Source organism: Linepithema humile, chromosome 7 (assembly GCF_040581485.1).
Source record: "Linepithema humile isolate Giens D197 chromosome 7, Lhum_UNIL_v1.0, whole genome shotgun sequence".
NCBI lineage: Eukaryota > Metazoa > Arthropoda > Insecta > Hymenoptera > Formicidae > Linepithema > Linepithema humile.
The window spans coordinates 6,683,596-6,706,263 of NC_090134.1; the positions used below are offsets into that span (position 1 = coordinate 6,683,596).

Here is a 22,668-nt window from a genome sequence, read left to right on the forward strand (position 1 = left end):
GTCCTTCAAGCGGGTGAATTTTGAAAGCATCGTAAGTTGGATAGCGCTTACGATCAATATCCTGCAAGAGTAATTTTAGTAAAACCTACTTGTTAGATATGAGTCGATTAATTAAAAGCCGAAGGCAGTGGCGGAACTTAGCGGAGTTAATTACATTATATAAAGATTCTCGTCTGAGCTTTCGGCATTTGCAAGAGTCTTAAAGTGAAAATTGGCTGAAGTTTTCAATCTGTCCAAAGAAGTTAGAATAATTTCATACCTGAATGTATTTTACTTCATTGTCAATCTCACCAAGGATGACATAACTCGCGACTCGGGATGACATATTGCGCAGAACGAAAGTATCGTATCTGCTGCTATTTTCTATTGTGGATGGAAATTCGATGAGGGTGAGATCGCCGATCGTGTTCGGATGATAAACTACCAATCGCGGTACGATGACATTTACTTTTATGGGAACGCGTATATTCGGAATAGATTTAATCCTGAGAAAATTGTTCGAATCTTTCTCACGATAACGAAAAGTTAGTGACAAGCGGTGAGAACATCTTACCAGAACTCGCTGTAAAACACGCCCTCCTTCATGCACATTAATTCAACGTGGAGTTTCGCTTCTTTTTGTGGTCCGATTATTCCGCGAAAGGGTTTTACCGTTATGTCTACATCATTTTGTCCAAGATCGATCGAGAATCTGTCGATTTTCATTTCTGGATTTATAAAATGCAATTGTGCAAAGTAAGCTCATTTTGAGCTCGAGTCTACGAAAGTTAAATTAAACAGGAAAAGAAACTTATACAAATTGATATTTGATTTTAAAAAAGCAGTATCAAATTTTCAGCAAGTTTAATTATGTCAAATATGTTTTCTATCATTTTTACTCGTGTAAGTAATAGAAATTATGCTGTAATAAAAATTTGATCTGCCTTTTTTTAATATTAATCTACAATGTGCAGATACCTGGCGCTTTTGTTTCCTTCATTACGAATTGTTATTATTTTAAAACTAGATGTATAGCCAATGTCGATGGTACCAAAGTCTATCGACTTTGGCTCGATGCAGAGGTATCCGGTGGCGATTGTACTTAACACACGATAATTGAAAGCCTTTCCATTGATCTCGATCGGGATAATCGCATGCAATAAGGACATTCTTTTAAAACTATAAGTTACATACGCTGTTACACTCAATCCAGGACTCACTCGCATGCTACTTTGCAAAATTTTTATTTGAAAAGCCTGTTATAAAATTCTAATTGTTATGATAGATTCGTATCTTACGGTAAAAAAATTAGAATTTATTTTTATTGTAAGATATTTTTACTATAGAAGTTGGCTGGTGGATTTTGATGAACGCAGGTTTACTTCCGACGTTTTTGATAGTAATTCGTTGCTGATACGTGACACCTTCAAAGGCTTCGTCAAATTTTATATGGTCCGGTGTGATATAAATATCATCGTATCTTACGCTTGTATTTTTATTCGTGATGAGTACTGTTTGTATTTTGTTCTTTTCTTGCATCAGATCAATTGAGTCCTTACTCTAATAAATTATAACAAATTGAAATATAATATCTTTGCAGGAAATATAAAATTTTATATTGTTTTCAAAAGTATATTGATGTAGAAATGCTATTTGCATAAGACATCCATTGTGTGCATTTTTATTTACAACAAATTCTCTCTCTTATACATAACAATTTCTTAATAAAAATCAGATCTATATATTTCTATACGATTTACAAGATCTGTATTTTTTTATTTAGTTTTATTATGTTTCGATATTTTACTTACAGCCACCGAAAGATTCGCCATGCTGATGTCTTTAATGAACGAAATTATAACATTTATTTTCGATCAAGCGAATTGTACACCGATTAGAATCAATATTCTTAAAGTTATAAAATTTATTTTTATCTTGATGACACATGGCCGACATTTATATCCATCTTCCGTAGAGAATATTCTTTTGTTTTTAAAGCAAGAGAATATAAAATAGGAATGGAAACGGCATTTAATTTATCGATATGTTTGCATTGATATATTTATATCAGAGCTCGGCGTTAGTTGCACATTTCGGCTCGATTCTTGAGAGGACGCCTCCCGCTCTCCCAGCTGGGCCAGCGGCTGCGCGGTAGTGGGAGAGCGGGAGGCGTCCTCTCAAGAATCGAGCCGAAATGTGCAACTAACGCCGAGCTTTGATCAGAGAGAAGACTGAGAGTGGACATGCCCGCATTTTACGTGTTTCCGTGGGTTAGCGCCTCTATGTGCACAAAACGTGCACATTGAACTACGTAGCCAATGTCCACGAATCCCGTAGGCAATGTCCACGATCTTTTGAGTCTCTTCCGTGCTACGTCCACGACTTTTTGGTTTCGATATGTGCTATATCTACAAAGTGTCGGTAATGCATACTTGTAAAACATGATTATGTATATCAATCAGATTTGAAATATAAATACACACGTGTTGTAAATACATGTATTGTAGCATTTACTTTTGCATTTACAGTTTATTTAGCAAAAGATCAGTTATTTTCAATAACCTGTAATTCGAAAATGTACATTTAAATTATTTTAATAAATTACTTCTATAATTTTGTGTGCGTGTGCGTGCGTGTGCGTTCATTTTTGTTGCAGATTTTCATTTTTACCAATCTTTTATAAATAAGATATTCTTAAAATAATTTTTGACAATATCTGATTTATAAAGGATTGGTAAATACACAATTTTTAAAAAGGGTAATTTTTAGGACAGTCATATTTTAAAAAATAAACAAGTATTCGATCCGACCAATATAGTTTCAAGTTTTATGACACGGTTTTTTTTAATTGATATACAATATTTGTTTTAGAAGAAATTAAAGTCTTCCAGAACAAGCATACAAAATTTTGTGTATGTGTAGTGTTAAGAATATAGAATTAAATTTTAAAACTTAATTGTTAAATGAAACTTTGTGCGGTACACAATTTGCACACTTGCTTGCACGCGCGCGCGCGCACGCGCACACACACACACACACACACACACACACAAAATTATAGAAGTAATTTATTAAAATAATTTAAATGTACATTTTCAAGTTACAGGTTATTGAAAATAACTGATCTTTTGCTAAATAAACTGTAAATGCAAAAGTAAATGCTACAATACATGTATTTACAATACGTGCGTATTTATATTTCAAATCTGATTGACATACATAATCATGTTTTACAAGTATGCATTACCGACACTTTGTAGATATAGCACATATCGAAACCAAAAAGTCGTGGACGTAGCACGGAAGAGACCCGAAAGATCGTGGACATTGTTTACGGGATTCGTGGACATTGGCTACGTAGTTCAATGTGCACGTTTTGTGCACATAGAGGCGCTAACCCACGGAAACACGTAAAATGCGGGCATGTCCACTCTCAGTCTTCTCTCTGTAAATAGTTTAAGCCATATCCACACATATATTTTTACGATAAAAATTAATATTATTTAAATTGACAATTTAATTCTAAATGTTAACTTTTCACTGTTCAAACAACGATGTCATCTCTGTTGGGTTGTTGATCAAGATCAGGTGGGCCAACTATCGGTATGCTCTCGATGATTCTGTTAATCCAATCGGTGTACATTGAAACCTGCGACAACATCATAAACAGAATGATTTAATACATCAACAGTGTATGAGCGATATTACTGCATTCAGGAATTATAATAATTATCCACTTGTCTTTTGGCCACTTTTTGCTTCTTTACATTTATAACAATAATTCCATCGACATTATTGAAATTATCAATAAATCCCAGCAAACACAGAACATTGCAACAATATTGCGGCAATATTGCTGCAATGTTCTGTGTTTGCTGGGATGATTGAAATATGTTTCAGATATATTTATTCAAGCGATATTCGCCGACATCTGTATACTTAATATACCTTTGTGAAAACTGTATAGAAATTAGGATCGCACATGCTGGTACCTAATCTCCGTGGGCTTACGGAAACCACCCCGTGCACTTCCCAGACGCTGGAATTTGGTCGCTGAATCACCAGCCCTCCGCCGCTGTCCCCGTTGCACACTCCAGTGCCGTTCTCCCATCCGGCGCAAAAGGACGTGTAAGTTAAGTATTTTCGAAAATCTTTCTTCTGGCTTTCGCGACATTCGTCGTCGGAAACGATCTTCATCGTGGTCACTCTTAATACCGAACTGAACGTGTCGTTCTCCGTCAGTCCCATCCCTGGAAGACTTTTAAATTTCTGGAAACTGTTGGCTAAGTCGTTTATTAATCGCCAGTCATTAGAAAGAATTTGATTTACCGGCGACCAACCCAAGCCCTCCGTTTTTCTGAGATTCCGCCAATATCGCGTCGGGATTTCGAGGAAGGCAAACGGGTCCGACAATCGAATTGATGGTCACAGCTTCCTTCAGAATCAGTAATGCGATGTCCGAGGCGTAGTTACTCTCGTGATCTTGATACGCGCCCTGCAGTTCGATACTTTCCACGTCGATTACCTGCGCGTTTTCCCCCGCCTCTCTCAAATCGCTCGAGAGAATCCCGAAGGCAACGCGCACCGTATCCGCTGAGGTTTTCCAAACACAGTGGCCGGCGGTTAACACGACGCGTTCCGCTACCAAAGTGCCGCCGCAAAAAAATCTCCACTGGCCGTCCTCGTGCGAGAAGAGGGTGGCTTGCCACGGCAGCATCTCCTCCCTCTTGACGCGCCAACCTTTTATAATTAATGCCGCCTCTAAATATTATCATGGAAACAAAAAAGCGTATTAGAAATTCTTCACTTCTGAAACATAAAAATCACGATCCGTTTTGGGGAGACGCGTTAGATTTTTTATTTTAATTGTAGAATGCATTTGTTATACACAAACTCGCTTTACGAATAACGATTATACATTATCGATCTGCGGACCTGTGGACTCTCTCGTTCCGCAGATAGGAGCGCAACTCAATGGTGGTTGGCTCCAAGTGCCGTCGTGAAGGCACATGACACTGGAGGATCCTTGTCGACGCTCGTAAAATACCGGACACTCGAGAAAAACCCGCGTGCCGACCAGGAGAGTGTAGTTACACGGCACCCATCCTTTATGAGGACCCCACATCGCCTCGCATCGCCTAATCGCGCCATGCGCTTCGGACAGCGCTGAACATGTCATTCCTTCCGATTCATTTGCTAAAATATTTTACATAAGAGCAATTAGTATTTTAATCGGTACATCTAAATAATACCTAATCAAACAGATGAGTATTATTTTTCATATTAAAAATAATTTTCTCTTATCTAGAAAATATAAATTAGATACAATAAATTAGTAATTATTAGACATCCTTTTATTTTATAAGTACAAGGTCATTAAATAAGTATATGGATGAGCGGGGGAATCTGGATAACTTAGCGATAAAAATCGTTTCTCGTTTCCGGCCTAGTCATTCGCGCTCGATATCTCTCTCACTCGTATGTCTATGATTTATTTTTGTTTTATGAGAAATTACTTTGTATCAGTGTTTTATTACGAATTACACTGCGTAGGAAAATTAATATTAATAAATAAAAAGGATCTCGACTATTTTGATGTCGAGTATAGAAAAAACATTACTTACCGGAAGCACAGCGCGGAATGCCGGGGAACCACCTGTTATTCTGGCAATAAATTGTACTGGGACCTTGCAAAGAGTCCTCAACGTCGCAGGTATAATCGATTCGTGTAAATTCTGGAACAATTTGGCCCGGTCGGCATCTTGGACATTCACTTACGCTATAATGTGTTCCAGCTTTTGCTGCGGGTAATCGACAGGCATTTTTAGATAGTGTTATCCCGCATAGCGACTCGTCCTCGTCGCTCCAGTCGTGACAATTAAGCCGAGAATCGCATTTCCATTCCGGTCGAATGCAGCCGCCGTAGACGCAGCGAAACCAATTCTCAGGGCATCTATAAATGGAAAATTAATGAGATCTATTTTATCTCACAAAAAATTTTCATACTTTAGATATTTAGCAGTAAGATTCTAATATTTTTCAATAATATATTAGGTATTAGATATTTGACAAAAATTTAATCTTCGATCAAATAATTGATTCCAGGTCTGATTTTTTATTGAAGTGGAAATACTCAATTTAGATCGAATTGTATTGTGGAATACGTACTTACGTGCGTTACACATTTCTGTGCTTTCATCAGATGCGTCTAGACAGTGACGAGCGCCGTCGCATATTTTAGTTATTGGTAAGCATTGCCCTCCGTTTTTACATACAAATTCTTCGTCTCTACGAAAATACAGAATAAAATTCCAATCTCGACGCTTCACGAAAGTTAACGAGATACAAATTAGTTAATTGTATATTCAACGAACCGGCATTTATGTTGCGGACATTCTCCATCTTTGCAATTAATAGCTGTGCACATGTTTAAATCTTCATCGGTACCGTCAATACAGTCCTTGACACCATCGCAAATTACTTCTTGATGAACGCAACCTCCGTATAAACAACGGAACGTGTACTCCGGGCATGAATATTCGTGACAAATCGCGTTTTCGTCACTTCCATCCGAACAATCTTTATATCCTGGTAGAAATTGGAGTAAAATGTACACTTTGCTTTCAGTAAAATATTTCTTAAAAATGTTATTCCATTAAAACAATTTTTTTGTTAAATATAAAGAAAAAACATTATATTAATCGTGACTTCGGATTATAATTATGTATGGGCGCGCGGAGTACTTTTTTTATACTCAACAAAAATTAGACAAATACAAACCGTTGCACATTTCTGCGAGGGGTACGCACTCTAAATGATCAGTAGAACACTGGAACTCTCTATCCGAACAAACATCATTAGAATCTCGATCGCAAGCGATCTCGTCGCTAGCGTCTATACAATCCACCAGACCGTTGCATCGCGCCGTGTAATTCACGCAAGCTCCATAACTGCATCTGTACAAGTGCATGGGACATCTGAAGAATAAAAAAATAATTGTCATGTAAAAGCGATGATGAAAAGCGATAGATATAGAAATTATAATAAAGTGTCGAATAGTTAGATTAAAAGATTGAAATCCGAAAGAGAAAGTATCTGCGAATTTTAATTCTATTTTAATTATCTTATCTTCAGGAAGGACATTCAGCCAGTCCTATGTTTAATGATAGTGATAGCAGATCGAAGTTAATAGTATCTTCTTACACAATATGACGGCACAATGTTGCAACTTCGTCCGAGGAATCTGGACAATGAGGAATTCCATCGCAAACGTTTACTAATGATACCACGGTGCCATCCACGCAAATGAATGTCGATGGTGAGTATATTTGACTATTTTCTTCCGTTTTAACATGCATCTCGCCAAATCCTGCAAACTCGCGAATATTAATAGCTATTGTAATTAATAATTATTACGTCACTGCACATTAATGACATCGATGTATCCATCAATGCAATATCATTGTTAAATATTTTTTTATTATAACGCAATCACTGATTTCCTAGGTGCAAACATACCGAAGATTGCTGTAATCAATATAAATACTATCATTCCTAAAAAAAATTCTTAGAATCTGTAAAAATAACAATTACTTTTCTCTACTCGAAGAGTTGCACGAACGTAGTCTTTGTCTATATATATACTCATAATTATCTGACAATTATTCTGACACTCGTCCGTGCATAATTTTTATAGCTGTGAAATTAGATATTTTGCTCACTTAGCAGTAATAGAATATGCTAGATTGTTAAAACATGCTAAAACACTAGCTTATCGAAAACAAATTTAGATTGCACAGATTAAAATTTAGCATTAAATTCATAAATATTTCTTCTTCGAAAATTTAATCATCGACGCGCTAACTACTTTCGTGAAAAGCTATCGTCATCTCTGATAAGCGAATATGTCGCTGCGTATCTTAGAATACCACGTCATTGAAATAACGAAATAGCGTCTCTAGTCATGACGTAATTAAAGAATCGCAGAAAGGTGTGCAGAAAGAAAAACTCGAGAAGTAAGCCACGATGACAGATTTAAAAATGAAAGATCAGTGGAAAAATAATTTAATTATAACTCAGAGTTACGATTAATACATTTTTTTATTATTCAATAATTATATTTATAAGAATCGATATATACATATACATGAAATTGTATGTAAAATTCTCGGGATTTTAAAGAAATAAAATTTCGAAGAAATTCTGTCTCGAAATGCAAATAAATCGTACAAAATGAACTTGGAATAAATGCCGCACTGTTCCCATGAACCGTGGCTCACACCTTGCATCGACAGTTTGATTCCTGAAGGATGGGGGACGGCGCGATTGTAGAAGCGGCCATATAACAACGTAATGTATATACAGGGCGTATGCGACCGCGTTATCAGAAGCTTCTTATCGATATGTGTGAAGAGGCAAACGGCACACCTAGTTCCGCTCTCACTATCCATGTTAAGAACAGATTCGACATCAGTTTGTATCAAACTGTCGTTGGATATTGCCTTCCGATCGGCGATGAGGAATATCGTTTGGGTGATTCTGCTTGTTGCGGTTGCACGTGCGCAACCGAGATGTAAGTCAATATATTTTAACTAAAAAAGTCTATCTACTATTTCAGTGAAACTTTATTTATTAAGAGATTTTAATAAATTTATGATATTTCTATCTTTTGACTTGATTCTCTGAATAATGAATTACTTACTCGCAATCTAAAAATTGCAAAAGCTGTAAAATGTTTTTTTCAAATTGCACGATGAATGCTATTATGATTTTAATTAGTAAAAATACTTATAATATTTATTCCATATTGAAGATTCAATATTAAAAATGTTGTTCGCACTTTATCTTTGTTTTCCAAAAAATATTTTGCATATGAGAAATTGCTTTGCATGTTGTAAACTTTTTATTTTGTGACAAAGTCCAATTTATTGACTTTTGACTATTGACGAATTGATAACGAATATATTGCGTATTGATAACGATTATATTACTTACGATATTAAAATTCATACAATATATATAACTTTTTAAACAATTTAAATCGAAAATATATCGCAGAATAATATAGGCGATATATTAGACAAAAATAAAGATTTTAAAGTAAAAAAATTTTAGTACATATTTTTTTTTTTTTTTTTTTGTATCATTAAGGTTTATTAATTAATCTTTAAATGCACAAGATTAAATTTTGAGAAGTTTGAATCACGATTTACAGTAAAACTTATGGCATACTTTTTTCATTATTAGACATTATTAAAAATTAGATACAGATATTTTAATAGCTATCGAAAAACTTTATTTATTATTTGATACTATAGTTTTATTACGTAATTTTATAATATTACATAAGATCTAAGAAATGCAAAGATTAATATCATTCTACTAGAACTAATCTATATTTACTCTATTAATCGATTAAGTCGATTTTTCTGCAATATACAGATCGAGGAAATCTTACTCATTTCTCGACTCATTTGAGCGAAATTAGACAATTTAAAATGTTTAAGATTAGATTGTTGAGATAACGATAAAATTACCAATTACGTTGATTAAAAAGAACTTGAAATGTGAATCAGATTATTGATAAAAGTATGCTAATAATTCAAAAAGCAAAGTTTCATTGTCTTCAACAAAATATTTCGAAGATTTATTTGTTTTTTATTATTTTATTTGTAACGAAACAAAAATTTTAATGGTATTACACTTATTACATATATAAATGATCCAAAAAAATGTAATTGTTACTATTGATTATATCTGTATCAAGATCTTCTCAAAATTGATTTTTGGTTTCTTTAAAATTTTTTAAGAAAAATCTCATTATTAAACTTGTTACTGAAATTGTATACTTTGTATTTATATCAAATAATTTCCGATTTTTCAGACAAATTCTGCGCACCTGCCGAAACGATAAACGATGGTTCGTGCTATTCCTTGCAACGAGGGGACAGTGAAGTATCGTGTTTGCGCGTAGCAGATAGCGCGGAATGCGCTATTCGCTTAGCCACGGGAGAGGCCGACTTCGGTGTCTTCAATGCGGAAGAGTTGTTGCTGACGTATCAATTTTATCCGACCAATATTCTACCCATTCTTCAGTTGAGACATAAAGATAAGCTACATGGTAATCAGTATGCAAATGTATTTTCTCGAATTATTAAGCACTAAAATTTAATTGCAAATTGTTGTACAACTTAATAAGAAAAATATATGATTAAACCTAAGTTAAATTTCACAGAGGAATTCGAATTCCAAACGGTGGCAGTGGTCTCGGCAGATTTGAGCCAAATCGATTTACCTCCTGGCGAACGCCTCAAGCGTTTAAAGAACGCTGGCCTTTGCCATCCTGGTTTCAGTAAAGTTCAATGGTGGAACGATTATATTCTCAAGCATTTTGAAAAAACAGTACTTGAGAAAACAGTAAATTCATCAAGGTGCCAAGAAAATGTAACCGTCATCGAAAACGAAGTCAGAAATCTTAGGGATTTCTTTGGAAAGGCTTGTAGACCTGGTGATTGGTCACTTGATAGCTCTTTTGATCAGGAATTAAGTAAGTCGACTTACATTAGCACATAAATTTATTTTTATTGAACGTTAACTGTAAAACTTTTATATGAAACAAGAGAAATAAATTTAAAGGAAGTTTGAATTGATTCAGAAATTGCACTCTGTTTTTGCAATTAACTGCAGATTTTTTTTCAGCTTTGTTAATGATTTTTTTTTTATATTCTAACATTTATAATTTTTTTTTAAAGAGTGGAAATATCCAGAATTGTGCGAACTTTGCGACGGCGCGGATTGCTATTATAGCAATAATCAAAAACATGGACATTACGGAGCTTTGGATTGTTTAATAGAAGGTAGAGGAAACGTGGCATATGTAGCGCTTAGCTACGTTCAAGAATATCTTAAGGTAAAGTATATTAATCATTGTATTAATTATTTACACTCTGTTTATTTTTTGTAATAATATCGATCATTTTTTACGCGCTCCAGAGAAACGCTTCGTACCAATTTTTGTGTCCAAATGGCAATGTTCTCCCTTTATCCAGCGAAACACCTTGTACGTGGCTCAAACAACCATGGAGCGTCATCATATCTAGAAAGTAAGTGAACGGTGTTTGGTAAAATACGTTATTTAGATTACTTTCCCGCAATAATTTGCTTGAATATATTTTGTTAACAAATCTTTTTTGTTTTCAGGGAAATTGCAGAAACTCTTAAGCTTGAATTGTTGGAATGGTTGAAAATAAATCCACAGACAGATTCTTGGAAGATTGCTCTGAATAAGATTATACAGGAAGATAGTCGGGCTATCGATATGTCGGAAAAGTCTATAGCCATATATCTCAGACAAGGGAGAGAAATCGATCTCGAAAATAGCGATAGTTGCGACAGAACCATTCGTTGGTGTACGATCAGTGATCTGGAGACCAACAAGTGCGTGTGGGTGTCGAAAGCAGCGACAGCCCTCGGTGTCTCACCGAGAATTTCTTGCGTCAAGGCAAATTCTACATTCCAATGTTTCCATGAGATAGCTAACGATCGAGCGGACATAATTGCCATCGATTCCAACTATGGAATGGTGGCGCGAATGTGAGTAGAAAAATTTAAATATTTGCGAAAACTTGTAGGAAAACTTAGAAATATCTCTATGTATATAAAATTGATTGTGGTAACTTTTGTCTGTTTGTACACGCAGACTTTACGGACTATCGACGGTTCTCTACAGCGAAACTGATATAGATAAAAACAGCGAGATAATTGCAGTAGTGCGCGAACCTAAGGACGCCGATTATCCTGTGAAGAGCTTCAACGATTTAAAGAATCGAAAAGCGTGTTTCCCCGAGTACGGCGGAACCGGCTGGTTGAGTTTCGTCAATCTCGCGAGAACGAGCGGCCTCATTTCATCTAAAGCTTGCGATTATCCAACGTTGGTGTCCAAATTTTTGTCCGGCGCCTGTACCCCCGGAATAGATGACGCCGATCATTCACGCAGCTCGATCTCCACAGACATCTCGTCCAAACTCTGCTCGGCTTGTCAAAATAATCTTTGCGCGGTGAACTCGACTAATCGCTATTACGGCGACAAAGGAGCCTTAAGGTGCCTCAGTGAAGGAGCCGGCGATGTGGCGTTCGTCGAGGCGGCAAATATTATCGGTACAAAGCGATCAATTATCTATATTGTTATTGAATTATGAAAAAGTTTAAAAACATTTATATCTAATTTTTTTCATTTTAAAGATATATCAGCACTTTACAGAGAATAGATATTTCTATTAATTATTTTTATCTTATCTATTTTTTAGATAACTATTTTTTTATCAATTTTGTAACTTTTTATTTATTATTGGTGAATGGAAAACATATCTTTGTAATTTAATTAAATTTAAAGGATGACATGTGCTACCTTTTACACTTTTTTATATATGTTATATATATTTGATAATTATTCATTAATATTGCGCAGATGGCACCATCGATCCGAATAGATATCGTATTTTATGCAAAAATGGAAGTTTGGCCCAAAGTCCAGGACTCGTCTTTGATGAATTTTGCGCATTATCGGTGACAATTGATAGTGAGGTAAAATGCTTCCATTAAAATGCTTCAGTATTATGTAAAATATTACATAAAAGTAGTAGTTTGTTTAATTAAATATTTTACTCAAAAATTATCAATATTGTAAAATAAAAAATATATTTTTTACATGTGCAAAAATAATACAAAATGTACTAATAGTATGAATTATCAGAAGAATTTCAGAAGAATCTATATGCTAATTTAAGCATTAATATTTCACATTTGTTTGGAAGTAACGAATAAATTGTAATATTTTTTTTAGGTTGTTAGTCGCAGAAACAACTCGGAAATCTTTACGAACGATATTATCCAAGCCTTGCTAAGAATAGAAGATTGGCTAGGATATCGCGTAAATGCTAGAAGACCAATTCATATTTATGGTCCATTCAATGGCACGATAGATCTTCTCTTCAAAGACTCCACGTCCGGTTTGGTTCCCACATCATCAACGAAGAAGACGGTGCTTACCTATAAAGAACTTTTCAATCACGTAGAGACGTGCTCGGGTTGTTCTTTTCAAGTCATCGCTAATTTTATCTTTGTAGCTCTAGTCGCGCTTTATCACATTCTTTCCAGTCACGTACACTAATTGTATTGTTAATATTTACGATATTTACATAATATGCAGTTGCCATGTACTTTTAATTAAGTAATTATGAAACATTGACCAACCTTTATACTATTCCTACAAAAAAATGAAAGTGTCAACCATATATTTTCCCCTATTTTGCAAAATAGAATAAAAGAAAATATTATTACTTTTCTAACTATTGAGCTTTCTCTATTTATTTTACTTAAGGTGTTTTTTAATGTACATATATTTTACTTCATTATTCTTTGCAAAGCTTAAAACGCACTAAATGGTTTTTTGATCAGAAGTCTAAAATTATATTTAAACTAAATTCTGTTTAAAAATTGTTTTTTGCCCACAGTTAATGAAAATTCCATCGATTTCAAATGTTTACAATGGACTACCGCTAGATAGCAGTACCGTAGAAAAATAGCCACTCAGTGATGGTTTTGTGAACGCAACCTTTCAATTCAAAGTTCCGCCATGTTGAAGGAAGTTAGTTGCTATCAGTCACGATCAGTTTAGGATTGATGTCGATGTTGACTGAATTGATATTTTGGAGTAAATGAATTAAAGTAACTTAGATTTACGTAAAAACGCAGAAATGGAGACAATATTAGAACAGCAACGACGATATCATGAAGAACGAGAACGTTTGATGGACGCAATGGTGAAAGAGATGCTGCACAAGAAAGCAGGACATCGCGAAAACATCAATTCGGAACATCGCCTGAAAATGTTATTGGATCAGTATATGGACAGCACAACACATCTGCAGGACTTGTACGAAGATAAGGATGGACAGAGGAAAGAGGAAGTACGTTAAAATAACCTAACTTAATCTCTTAACTTAATATAACCTCTTGAGAGAGAGACATAATATAATTTTATCTCTTAGCAGTTAATGTTTCAAATGTTCTCAAAATATTTTCTTCATTTCTATGTTTTAGGTTCAAGCGCTTTCTGGTCCAAATGAATTCTCAGAATTCTATACACGCTTGAAGTCCATAAAGGAATTCTATCGACGACATCCCAACGAGATCAGTGTTCCTATGTCTGTTGAATTTGAAGAGTTAGCTAAGATGAGAGAAAATCCTACCGAAGAACTGTCCAATCTTGTTGAATTTACAGACGAAGAAGGTTATGGCAAATACCTTGATCTTCATGAGTGTTATCAGAAATATGTCAATCTGAAAGGAATAGAAAAGATAGATTATATCACTTACTTGTCAACATTTGATCATTTATTTGACATTCCAAGAGAAAGAAAGAATGCAGAATATCAGAGGTATGCCGAGTCTTTACTAGGATATTTGTCAGAGTACCTTGGCAGAGTGAGACCACTCCTGGATATAAGCACAGAGATCGAAGAGGCCAACAAAGATTTTCAAACTCAATGGGAAAAGAACACATTTCCGGGTTGGCCTAAGGAAACTGGAAGCGCTCTGACTCATGTAGGAGCACATTTGGAGCTATCAGCATTCTCATCGTGGGAAGAGCTGGCGTCTCTTGGCTTAGATAGATTAAAATCAGCCTTGATGGCGTTAGGACTCAAGTGCGGAGGCACGCTTGAAGAACGAGCGCAAAGACTCTTCAGCACAAAAGGCGAGGCTTCCCTGGATCCTAATCTATTGGCCAAGAATCGGAAGGGAAAGTCAGCTAAGGGCAGAGATTCCGAGAAACAAAAGGAGATTGCACGATTCGAAGCTCACGTGTATAAGCTGGCCGAATTGGTATCTAGTCAACGAGTAGCTACAAAGGAGAACGTACAGAGAAAGCAAGCAAGAACCGAAGGTGAAAGAGGAGATTCCGATGCAGAGGCAAGTGCGAGTGAATCGGAAGAAGAGGATGATAATGAAGTTCCTTACAATCCAAAAAATTTACCCCTGGGCTGGGATGGAAAGCCCATACCATATTGGTTGTACAAACTGCACGGCTTGAACATCAGTTACAACTGCGAGATTTGTGGCAACTTCACTTATAAAGGTCCGAAGGCATTCCAGAGGCACTTCGCGGAATGGAGACATGCACACGGCATGCGCTGTCTCGGCATTCCGAACACGGCACACTTCGCTAATGTCACTCAAATTGAAGACGCCCTCGCGCTATGGGAAAAGCTCAAGGCGCAGAAACAAGCTGAACGATGGCAACCAGAGCAGGAGGAGGAATTCGAAGATTCGCTTGGCAACGTGGTCAATCGCAAAACTTACGAGGATCTTAAGAGACAAGGTCTTCTATAAAATGTATGTGTGAATTTATATTTAATTTTATTATAATCTTTAATCATCAACATTATATGATATTATACTAGCTTTTATAATCTTTCGTTTCCATTAAAATGTTCTCCCCGATAAGACATTTTTTTTTCCTTAGACTGTCCTTTGAGGCCTGATAGATGATATCTAAAGTTTTTATTGTTGAACACACTTTTTTCATGTTAATAATTTTCAGCATGTCGCAATCTTGACAATTTTCTTATTTTTTATATTTTTATACTTATCTTTATAACTATAGGGACAAGGTCTGTGTGTGTGGACATAAAATATTTAATAAATCTTTTATTTGTTCGGTACTCTGCACCACAGATATTATCACGATGTTGGCGAACATTACACATTTGGAAGGAACATTTAATATACATGAAAGCGCATTACTCATGATCGCACATCCATTTAATAACCCAAAAACGTTTGGGTATCTCCTGGTCACGTAATACTGATATAATATCGTCAGACGAAACATATAAAAGTAATTGTTTCAGATTTACTATTTACGCTGGAATATGCATCATAAAATCAAATATTCTTATGCATGTACTCTGAATAATGTTTTATCTCTTCTATTTAGAATAAACGGAATGACTAGTTCTTTGTACCGGATATCTCGGGTCACAAAAATCAGAATATACTAAAATGTGTGCATTATCGTCTCGTTTATATTTCACAAGTAGAGCTCTTCGGATTGCATCTCGCATCATAAATCTTGTGTATGAGTCGGATATCGTTAATGTTAATTGCAGACTGAGAATGTAAAACATTGTAGTTTTTGGTCTACAATTTTAATTGCAGTTTTATCATGAAAAGTAACAACTTGATATCTTTCGACACATTTACGTTCTGTCGATTAATAAAAACTTCATCGATGTGTATCTAAGTACTTAACACAAGACGTACGTTCTTTCAATTTATACGCTGTTTTTTAACGCACAAATTTTGTCACAGAATTATATACTGAACTGTTAAATTATTAATTATTAAAATTAGCTTTTAAATTACTAAATCTCTTGGTAACTGAATCTGCGCGAGTGTTGAGTTTTAGAAGAGTTCTACTCATATGAAATCTCGCAAAAATATTATAATTTAATTGCATTATCGTATTGTAGAAATATTTCTAAATTCAAACGTTATTTTTTTTTAGCTTAGCCAATAAATATATTATGGATACGAATAAAAGATTTCTACAATCAACTGGTCACTAGCGTTTCGAAGAGTACACACGTTCAAGTGTATATTCCTCGTATTACGTTAGAGATATTTCCAAGTTGAATAATTCCTCAGTCTGTAACTAATAGCAAATTCGGTCGCCTACCCTACACTGGTGCATACCAAAGGCTGCTATACATGAAGTTATTCAAGTGCAACAATATAAGTACCTTGATCGATAAAATTCCTGACATATTTTACTAAATAATATAATAATAGTATTCGGTATAATACATGCTGGAGATTTATCGGTTAATGTGATTATATTATGCCGTTGTATTACATAAACTATTGCACATTTAGCAGCTTTTAATATGTCTCAATGCCGAATTCGCTATAAGGCCCATCTTGCGTGCGTGCTTTGTATATAGCCAGTAAAACTTCCGCTGTATACGGTTTATACTTTGGATACGCTCGTCGAAGCGACACCAGCCGGTATCGCCGGACGAGGCGGGACGGATGTCTTACGACAATTACTTTAGCTTAGCTTCTGACTCGTTACTGCAGTCACATTGAATTATGAGATCAGAAGTGAAAAAATCATACTATGATATGAAATCGCACTATATACTACATTTGTAGATTTATTCTTGCAATATGCATTGAAATAAATTAGTTTTTTTTTCATACTACTATTCATATTCGATAAAATAAGTGAAATAAAATATGTCGAACTCTGTTTTCGATTAATAAATAAAGAGTAATTGTAAATCTTTACAATGAAGTTCATACAAACACATGTAGATTAAATTATATAATCATTTATTAATAAAGCAGAATCGAAAAATGAGTTTTTTTAAGCATTTTATCATTTTACTATTTTATCGGATGTGAATAGAGGAGCATGCGAAGAAACTAATTAATTTCAATGAATGATGTAAGACAAAAATTCGTATAATTTTCCTCTTTATAGACATCATAATTCAATATATAACTACGTATCCCCAGAAGCCTTACACATTAGCGGTATCCTCCGAGATGCGACAATATAGTGTCTGTATCGACGAAGCATCCTCGATAAAATAATGTCGAAGAGGAAGGGATTTAGGCACGAGGTCGCACGAGGTTGTCGGAGTCGTGAGAGAAACGCTTTAGCTCTTCATGTCTCTTATTCAACGCTATCTACGACCGCGCTGTCGTCTAGAGTGTGGAGCCAATTAAAGATCATCATGTTCCTCTCGTATTTGGATAATTGATTTCCGCGTTCCCTCTCGACGTCCCGGACTGTCAGCGCGTGATTACGTTCTTTCCGTCCGATCAAGGAAGCACCGGAAACTCCTGCGGCCGTTCCGGGCACCAGTAAAGTGGTTCCATGAGAGGTTTGAGCCGCGGTGGCCGCTGCTTCTAGTTGATCTAGGTTGAACTCACTCTGCGAAAGGCGCTCCAAAGCGCGGTAAGTAGTTAGTAACCTAATGAAAGTGAAACATTCTGTTTTATATCGTGAAATATTGAATTTCAAACATGTTATATTCATTTAGGTACAAATTTTATATATGAACGATCAAGATATATAATATAATCTGAATAAAAGACTCAAGATTTCCGTTTTAGGTGCGTAACAGAAAGCTCGCAAATGCATTCGCTGTTATTCGAAAACGATTATATCAAAAGAACTCACAAAATTTGTACACACGAAAACAATATATATTTCATCGATTACAAACCTTCGTCGTATGTAGTTCTGCCGAACTTTCTTATTCACGGATCTGACGAGATCCGCTCCGGTGAATGGCACAGGCGGCGGCGGCGGCGGTGCCGGCGGTTGCGGCGGTAGTTGCGGCACCGATTGAGCGTTCGAGGAGGACTGCGACTGTTGCTGCGATTGCTGTTGCGGCTCCTGCGCGGTTCCGCCGTGCGGACTGGGAAGCTGAGACGTGCTGGCCACGGGCTCGCCCACGGCGACCCAGGTGCTGCAGGACCTCGAGGCGTGATCGAGTCTGGCGTGCTCCAACAACAGAGTGTTGCGCTGAGCGGTGTCGAGAGCCAAAGCGGACACCGCCGTTCGAAGACCACCGGCCCCAGCTGCGTCCGGGCTGGGAAGCTGCGACACATCGCTCGTGCTGAAGCTCTTGCGCAGTCCCAGCGCTGACGATAGAACTCCGCAGCTGCGAATCAACTCGTTCTCCTCCTCGAACCATAAAATCTCGGGAATGTCCGCTGGCCTGGTAAAACACATGAATGTAGAGTAATTATGTCTCTGCGCGGGAACTGATGTAATATACAATTATAAGAATGTAAAGATATACGAACCTGTTACCCTGAATCTGTCGAGAGTCTGGTTTCGGAGAGGGTCCGCGTCCGGCGAGCTGCGCGTCGCTGTAGGACTTGAAGGTGACCAATCTGTTGGCGCCGCGCAGATCGCTCGCGATCGACGACACGCTGAAGAGCGACAGGTCGGTGGTGACACTCTCGTGACTCGGCGAGCGCAACATCCGCGAGGTGACCTGCAGAACTGGGCATTGCGTGATCGTTGGACCACTTCCGCCGCCGCCGCCGCCGCCGCCGCTGCTACCGCTGCCGCCGCAGCATTGCACACACGTTACCGTCGGTATCGGCGAGGCCGGTTTCGCCTCGCTCTCGGACATCTTGCACTCGTGCTTGCGATGCCCGTTTCTTGATCTATTTATCTATTTATCTCTCTTTCTGTTGTGCTCGCTTCGGCCGTTCCAAATTGCTCCCGGAAGTGGCTTAAGTCATGCCAAACGTCCGGCGCTTCTTTTTCGTTTCCAATGTGACGACTAGATGTAAAAAAAATTACAGCACGATTAATAATCAAGAAACATAGTAATCGAAATAAGAAAAAATTATTCCTCAAATGAAATTATTTCCTAAGCAAAAGGTACTTCAGATTTTTGTCCTATTACTGTGGATATGTTCGATTACGACATATGATTTTTTTTTTTCACGCGTAATAGAATAGATAGATCAAATATAATGAGGACTCTCTCAACATTCCTTCATCAATAAGTGACTGTGTATAATACATAATTCTTTCCACGTATATCCTTGGCAGATTTCGCAAGCATTATTCATCAAACACGATGACATGTGATAAACTTTATTTATTTCGATGTATATACCATAAGAATAAATTACGTAAAACTTCTCCCGCTTCGAAGTTAGATACATTATTATTTAATATGCAGCATTGAAGCAGAAACATACATAAAAGCATGCGTCTTTTATTCTTTCAGATATCTCATGTGGAAATAATTTTATTAGTTATATAATTATAGCTTGGAAGGAGAAATCCGGAGACTATAATTTAAAAATATTAATTTTAAAAAGTTATTATATTATATATATAATACCATGTATTCGCGACCATCAATATAGAGACAAGACGAGGAAATTATTATCTAACCCGCGAGTCCTTGATCTAATCTGCAGCCGGAACGTACAGGCAAGGTGCTAAACGCTTTACGATGCCGTCATCACGTGGGCGTGGTAGAATCTACTAGTACATCCCGTGATGTGTGATGCACACGATGTGAAGCCGGTAGAAAAAAAGTAAAAACACATTTTACATCGAGAAAATAATTTATTCCAGATCAAAATATCATTTGGTGAAAGTATTACCTCTAAAGCTTGGAATATTGAAATTATTTTTCCTCTTGAATGAAATATTGAATAAAAATTGCCTCGCTTTTCGTAAAGTGTAATTAAGTAAAAAGAACGAAAGTTTATTAATTGCATAAGTATAAAGTAGACTTTATTTTTCAGGAATTGGAAGTTCGGGTTATATAATCATATAATTATCGAAACATTTAATATTCAGAAAGCCGCAAAAAACGAATAATCTTGGAGTCTTTTTTAAGCAAAAATCGAAACCGAGTTTGCTGGAAGATCTGCCGTTCAAATTTAGGTCACCGATTCTCGCTCATTATACTCAAGCGTACGAAAAAATCATTAATATTCAAATTGAGAATAAATATGTAAGTCCACCGCTCCTGGTCTCTTTCTCTGTTTAAAGATCGATTGCGATATAGCTTAACTATAACTTGGATTCATTTTTGTTGAAAAGACTTTAAATCGACGTTGACTAATAATAAAATATCGTTGTAACTGACACAGACATCAACATGTGACTATGCAATCGATAATCATGTGTATTTCCTGAAGTCAAGGTTCAAGAAGTTTTTCTAAGATTGACATTTCGATCCACGTTTCTGCTAGATATCAACTTTCTCAGTCGTTCAATATGTCACGCGTGTCATTCAGTTAAAATCGAATAAATTTTGCAATCAGCGAAACTCTATTTCTATAATTCTAACTTTCATTACGGATGCATAAAAAATTAATGACATAGAAATACGGGAAAAGGTCTGAACAATGAAAGATATTCAGTATCCTTTGAGTTTCTTGAGCATGCAAAAAGTCTTCTCTCCTGAATACAAAAATCGCTGAAAACTTTCTATCGTGACATACGATATTTAAAATATTTAAATCTGCCGTAGTGTTTGACACTATCTCTTCGTTAATTCATGCGAGGAATATCAGAAGCGGAGCTCGCGTTCTCCAACTTTTTCCGATTTGATATCGAGTTATTTCAACTACGTTAAAACTTTGTTTGCAAAATTATCCCCCGTCGCAATTGCGAGCTTGCCTGTGAAGTTTTCATTAATAAAAAATATGCAAGCTGTTTTGCTAACTTGCCTGCACAATGGTTTCCTGTAGATTCGACATAATCATACGTTAACTGTTGCAGTTGCTGGTCGCAGCAATGCGTTAGGACGCTACGCTAATTAAACTCGGCTACAGACAATATGTGCATTCAGCCAATTTATATCAACTGCGTCAAAACGGTGCTTCCTTTTCGTTTATTTCCATCGCGATCGCAAGCGTCGCTCCAAAACCTCGCCGTCGGCCGATGGAAGGCCCCGATAACGAGTGAATAACCCGGCGCGATTCTATAAATACGCACGAATATCCATTCTCGGCGCACCTAGCGTATTCCGCACTGACAGCCACATGACGACGCGTCTCGATGTGCCGAGGATGCCGCTGTCGCGTACGGCGTGTCCACCAACACGCCTGGTCACCACGAGGAGAACGGTGAGAGAGAGAGATTGCGAGTCGCGTAATCACCGGTGGAGAGAACACGTGAAGGGGAACGACGATAACAACACTGACAACGCCGTCGTCGCACGCGTCAAACCGCGAGCTACGTCGAAGAGACGATGATGCGATTGTTTCCCCCGGGCTCTACGGTCGTCGATCGTGGCTCGGGCTCGCTCACTGCACAGGCGTCGCTATCGATCGATAGCTACTCTCCTCGAGTCGCGTACTCACGCCGCGCCCCACACGACTCTCGGAGCTTTTCTCGCTAACGACCGATCCGCATCCCTTCCTTATCCCTTATCAGCAGCATCAGATATAGGTCCACGTGTTAAGGGGCCTGCGAGCATCTGCTTGATAGACAATTCCAATCAAAATAATTTAGATCCTAACGAAGATACACTACTTTGCGTCATCATATTTTACTTTGCAGCGCTAAGCTATTTATGCCAGATTAATTGATTTAGGAAAAAGAAAGATATATTGTAAAGAGAATCTTAATTATCTGTAAAATAGTTAAATTTATATTGCATCTATTTTTATGTAGCTATTTATTATCAAGAATTTCACACGTGAAATTTATCCTAAAACATTGTGCTTATATTTTTCAGGTTTTTATCTGCGTAAACCAGATTTATTCGCGCCTTAAAAAAATATACATCATTTCTCATAAATTTTTCATAATTTTTACATTATGACCTGACAATATTTGCTGAGACCTTGATTAAAAATGATGTCGGTAAAATTCTTACTCGAAAACCCGTGTGCAGTAGAGCAATGGATGTTCATCTGTGCCTCTCGAGATTAGCTTAAAAAGTGAAAGCGTTCCTATCTGATAGAGACTGAAATGTACGAGCACGTTGTCGAGAATGACGACGATAAAGCCTGTGCGGAATAAAAGCGCGACGCGAATAGTTGGTCAAACTTAGCGTGGGTGGGCGACGTATACGCGGTGAGGAGACAAGAGACGAGAGCTAAATAGAGCCAAAGAAATGAGAT

General features: G+C 36.8%; 5 protein-coding genes and 1 long non-coding RNA gene across 10 annotated transcripts in view; 2 read left to right on the forward strand and 4 right to left on the reverse strand.

The window, feature by feature from the left end:
* Window positions 1-199: 199 nt before the first annotated feature.
* On the reverse strand, window positions 200-2,324 carry LOC137001004 (uncharacterized). Its single transcript, XR_010891151.1, has 3 exons — window positions 1,791-2,324; window positions 958-1,539; window positions 200-691 (listed from the first exon to the last, which is right to left on the reverse strand). It is a non-coding gene; the product is annotated as an uncharacterized lncRNA (long non-coding RNA).
* Window positions 2,325-3,134: 810 nt separating this feature from the next.
* LOC137001003 (chymotrypsin-like elastase family member 2A) lies at window positions 3,135-5,733 on the reverse strand. 3 transcript variants are annotated; one of them, XM_067358817.1, is made up of 6 exons: window positions 5,604-5,733; window positions 4,915-5,175; window positions 4,309-4,740; window positions 3,928-4,229; window positions 3,514-3,628; window positions 3,135-3,424 (listed from the first exon to the last, which is right to left on the reverse strand). In XM_067358817.1, exons 2-5 carry the CDS (start codon window positions 5,156-5,158, stop codon window positions 3,524-3,526), a joined length of 1,083 nt encoding a protein of 360 aa, XP_067214918.1. In that variant the 5' UTR covers window positions 5,159-5,175; window positions 5,604-5,733; the 3' UTR covers window positions 3,135-3,424; window positions 3,514-3,523. The 3 variants fall into 3 exon arrangements, with proteins under 3 accessions (XP_067214918.1, XP_067214919.1, XP_067214917.1); XM_067358818.1 differs by having other exon boundaries at window positions 3,135-3,628; window positions 3,972-4,229; XM_067358816.1 differs by having other exon boundaries at window positions 3,135-3,628.
* An 80-nt stretch (window positions 5,734-5,813) lies between these two features.
* Window positions 5,814-6,982, reverse strand: LOC137001058 (very low-density lipoprotein receptor-like). Its single transcript, XM_067359026.1, has 4 exons — window positions 6,756-6,982; window positions 6,354-6,599; window positions 6,113-6,267; window positions 5,814-5,932 (listed from the first exon to the last, which is right to left on the reverse strand). Exons 1-4 carry the CDS (start codon window positions 6,980-6,982, stop codon window positions 5,814-5,816), a joined length of 747 nt encoding a protein of 248 aa, XP_067215127.1.
* Window positions 6,983-7,273: 291 nt separating this feature from the next.
* On the forward strand, window positions 7,274-13,325 carry LOC105667635 (transferrin). The gene is made up of 10 exons (XM_012359547.2): window positions 7,274-7,297; window positions 8,344-8,551; window positions 9,863-10,099; window positions 10,214-10,525; window positions 10,731-10,888; window positions 10,972-11,081; window positions 11,179-11,571; window positions 11,678-12,135; window positions 12,446-12,561; window positions 12,821-13,325. The coding sequence occupies exons 1-10, from the start codon at window positions 7,289-7,291 to the stop codon at window positions 13,145-13,147; spliced, it is 2,328 nt and encodes a 775-aa protein (XP_012214970.2). The 5' UTR covers window positions 7,274-7,288; the 3' UTR covers window positions 13,148-13,325.
* Window positions 13,326-13,564: 239 nt separating this feature from the next.
* On the forward strand, window positions 13,565-15,483 carry noi (splicing factor 3a subunit 3 noi). The gene is made up of 2 exons (XM_012359494.2): window positions 13,565-13,946; window positions 14,080-15,483. Exons 1-2 carry the CDS (start codon window positions 13,734-13,736, stop codon window positions 15,367-15,369), a joined length of 1,503 nt encoding a protein of 500 aa, XP_012214917.1. The 5' UTR covers window positions 13,565-13,733; the 3' UTR covers window positions 15,370-15,483.
* A 189-nt stretch (window positions 15,484-15,672) lies between these two features.
* The window catches only part of LOC105667613 (uncharacterized), a 36,259-nt gene continuing 29,263 nt past the window's right edge, over window positions 15,673-22,668 (reverse strand). Inside the window, exons 1-4 of one of the 3 annotated variants that reach the window (XM_012359498.2) lie at window positions 21,557-21,958; window positions 18,862-19,349; window positions 18,276-18,773; window positions 15,673-18,020 (exon numbers count right to left, since the gene is read on the reverse strand). In XM_012359498.2, the coding sequence (XP_012214921.1) occupies window positions 17,720-18,020; window positions 18,276-18,773; window positions 18,862-19,196 (1,134 nt within the window). In that variant the 5' untranslated portion in view covers window positions 19,197-19,349; window positions 21,557-21,958 and the 3' untranslated portion in view covers window positions 15,673-17,719. Of the gene's footprint in view, window positions 18,021-18,275; window positions 18,774-18,861; window positions 19,350-21,267; window positions 21,959-22,668 lie in introns of those variants that run through there. The other 2 variants (XM_067358815.1, XM_012359497.2) reach the window with 2 other exon arrangements.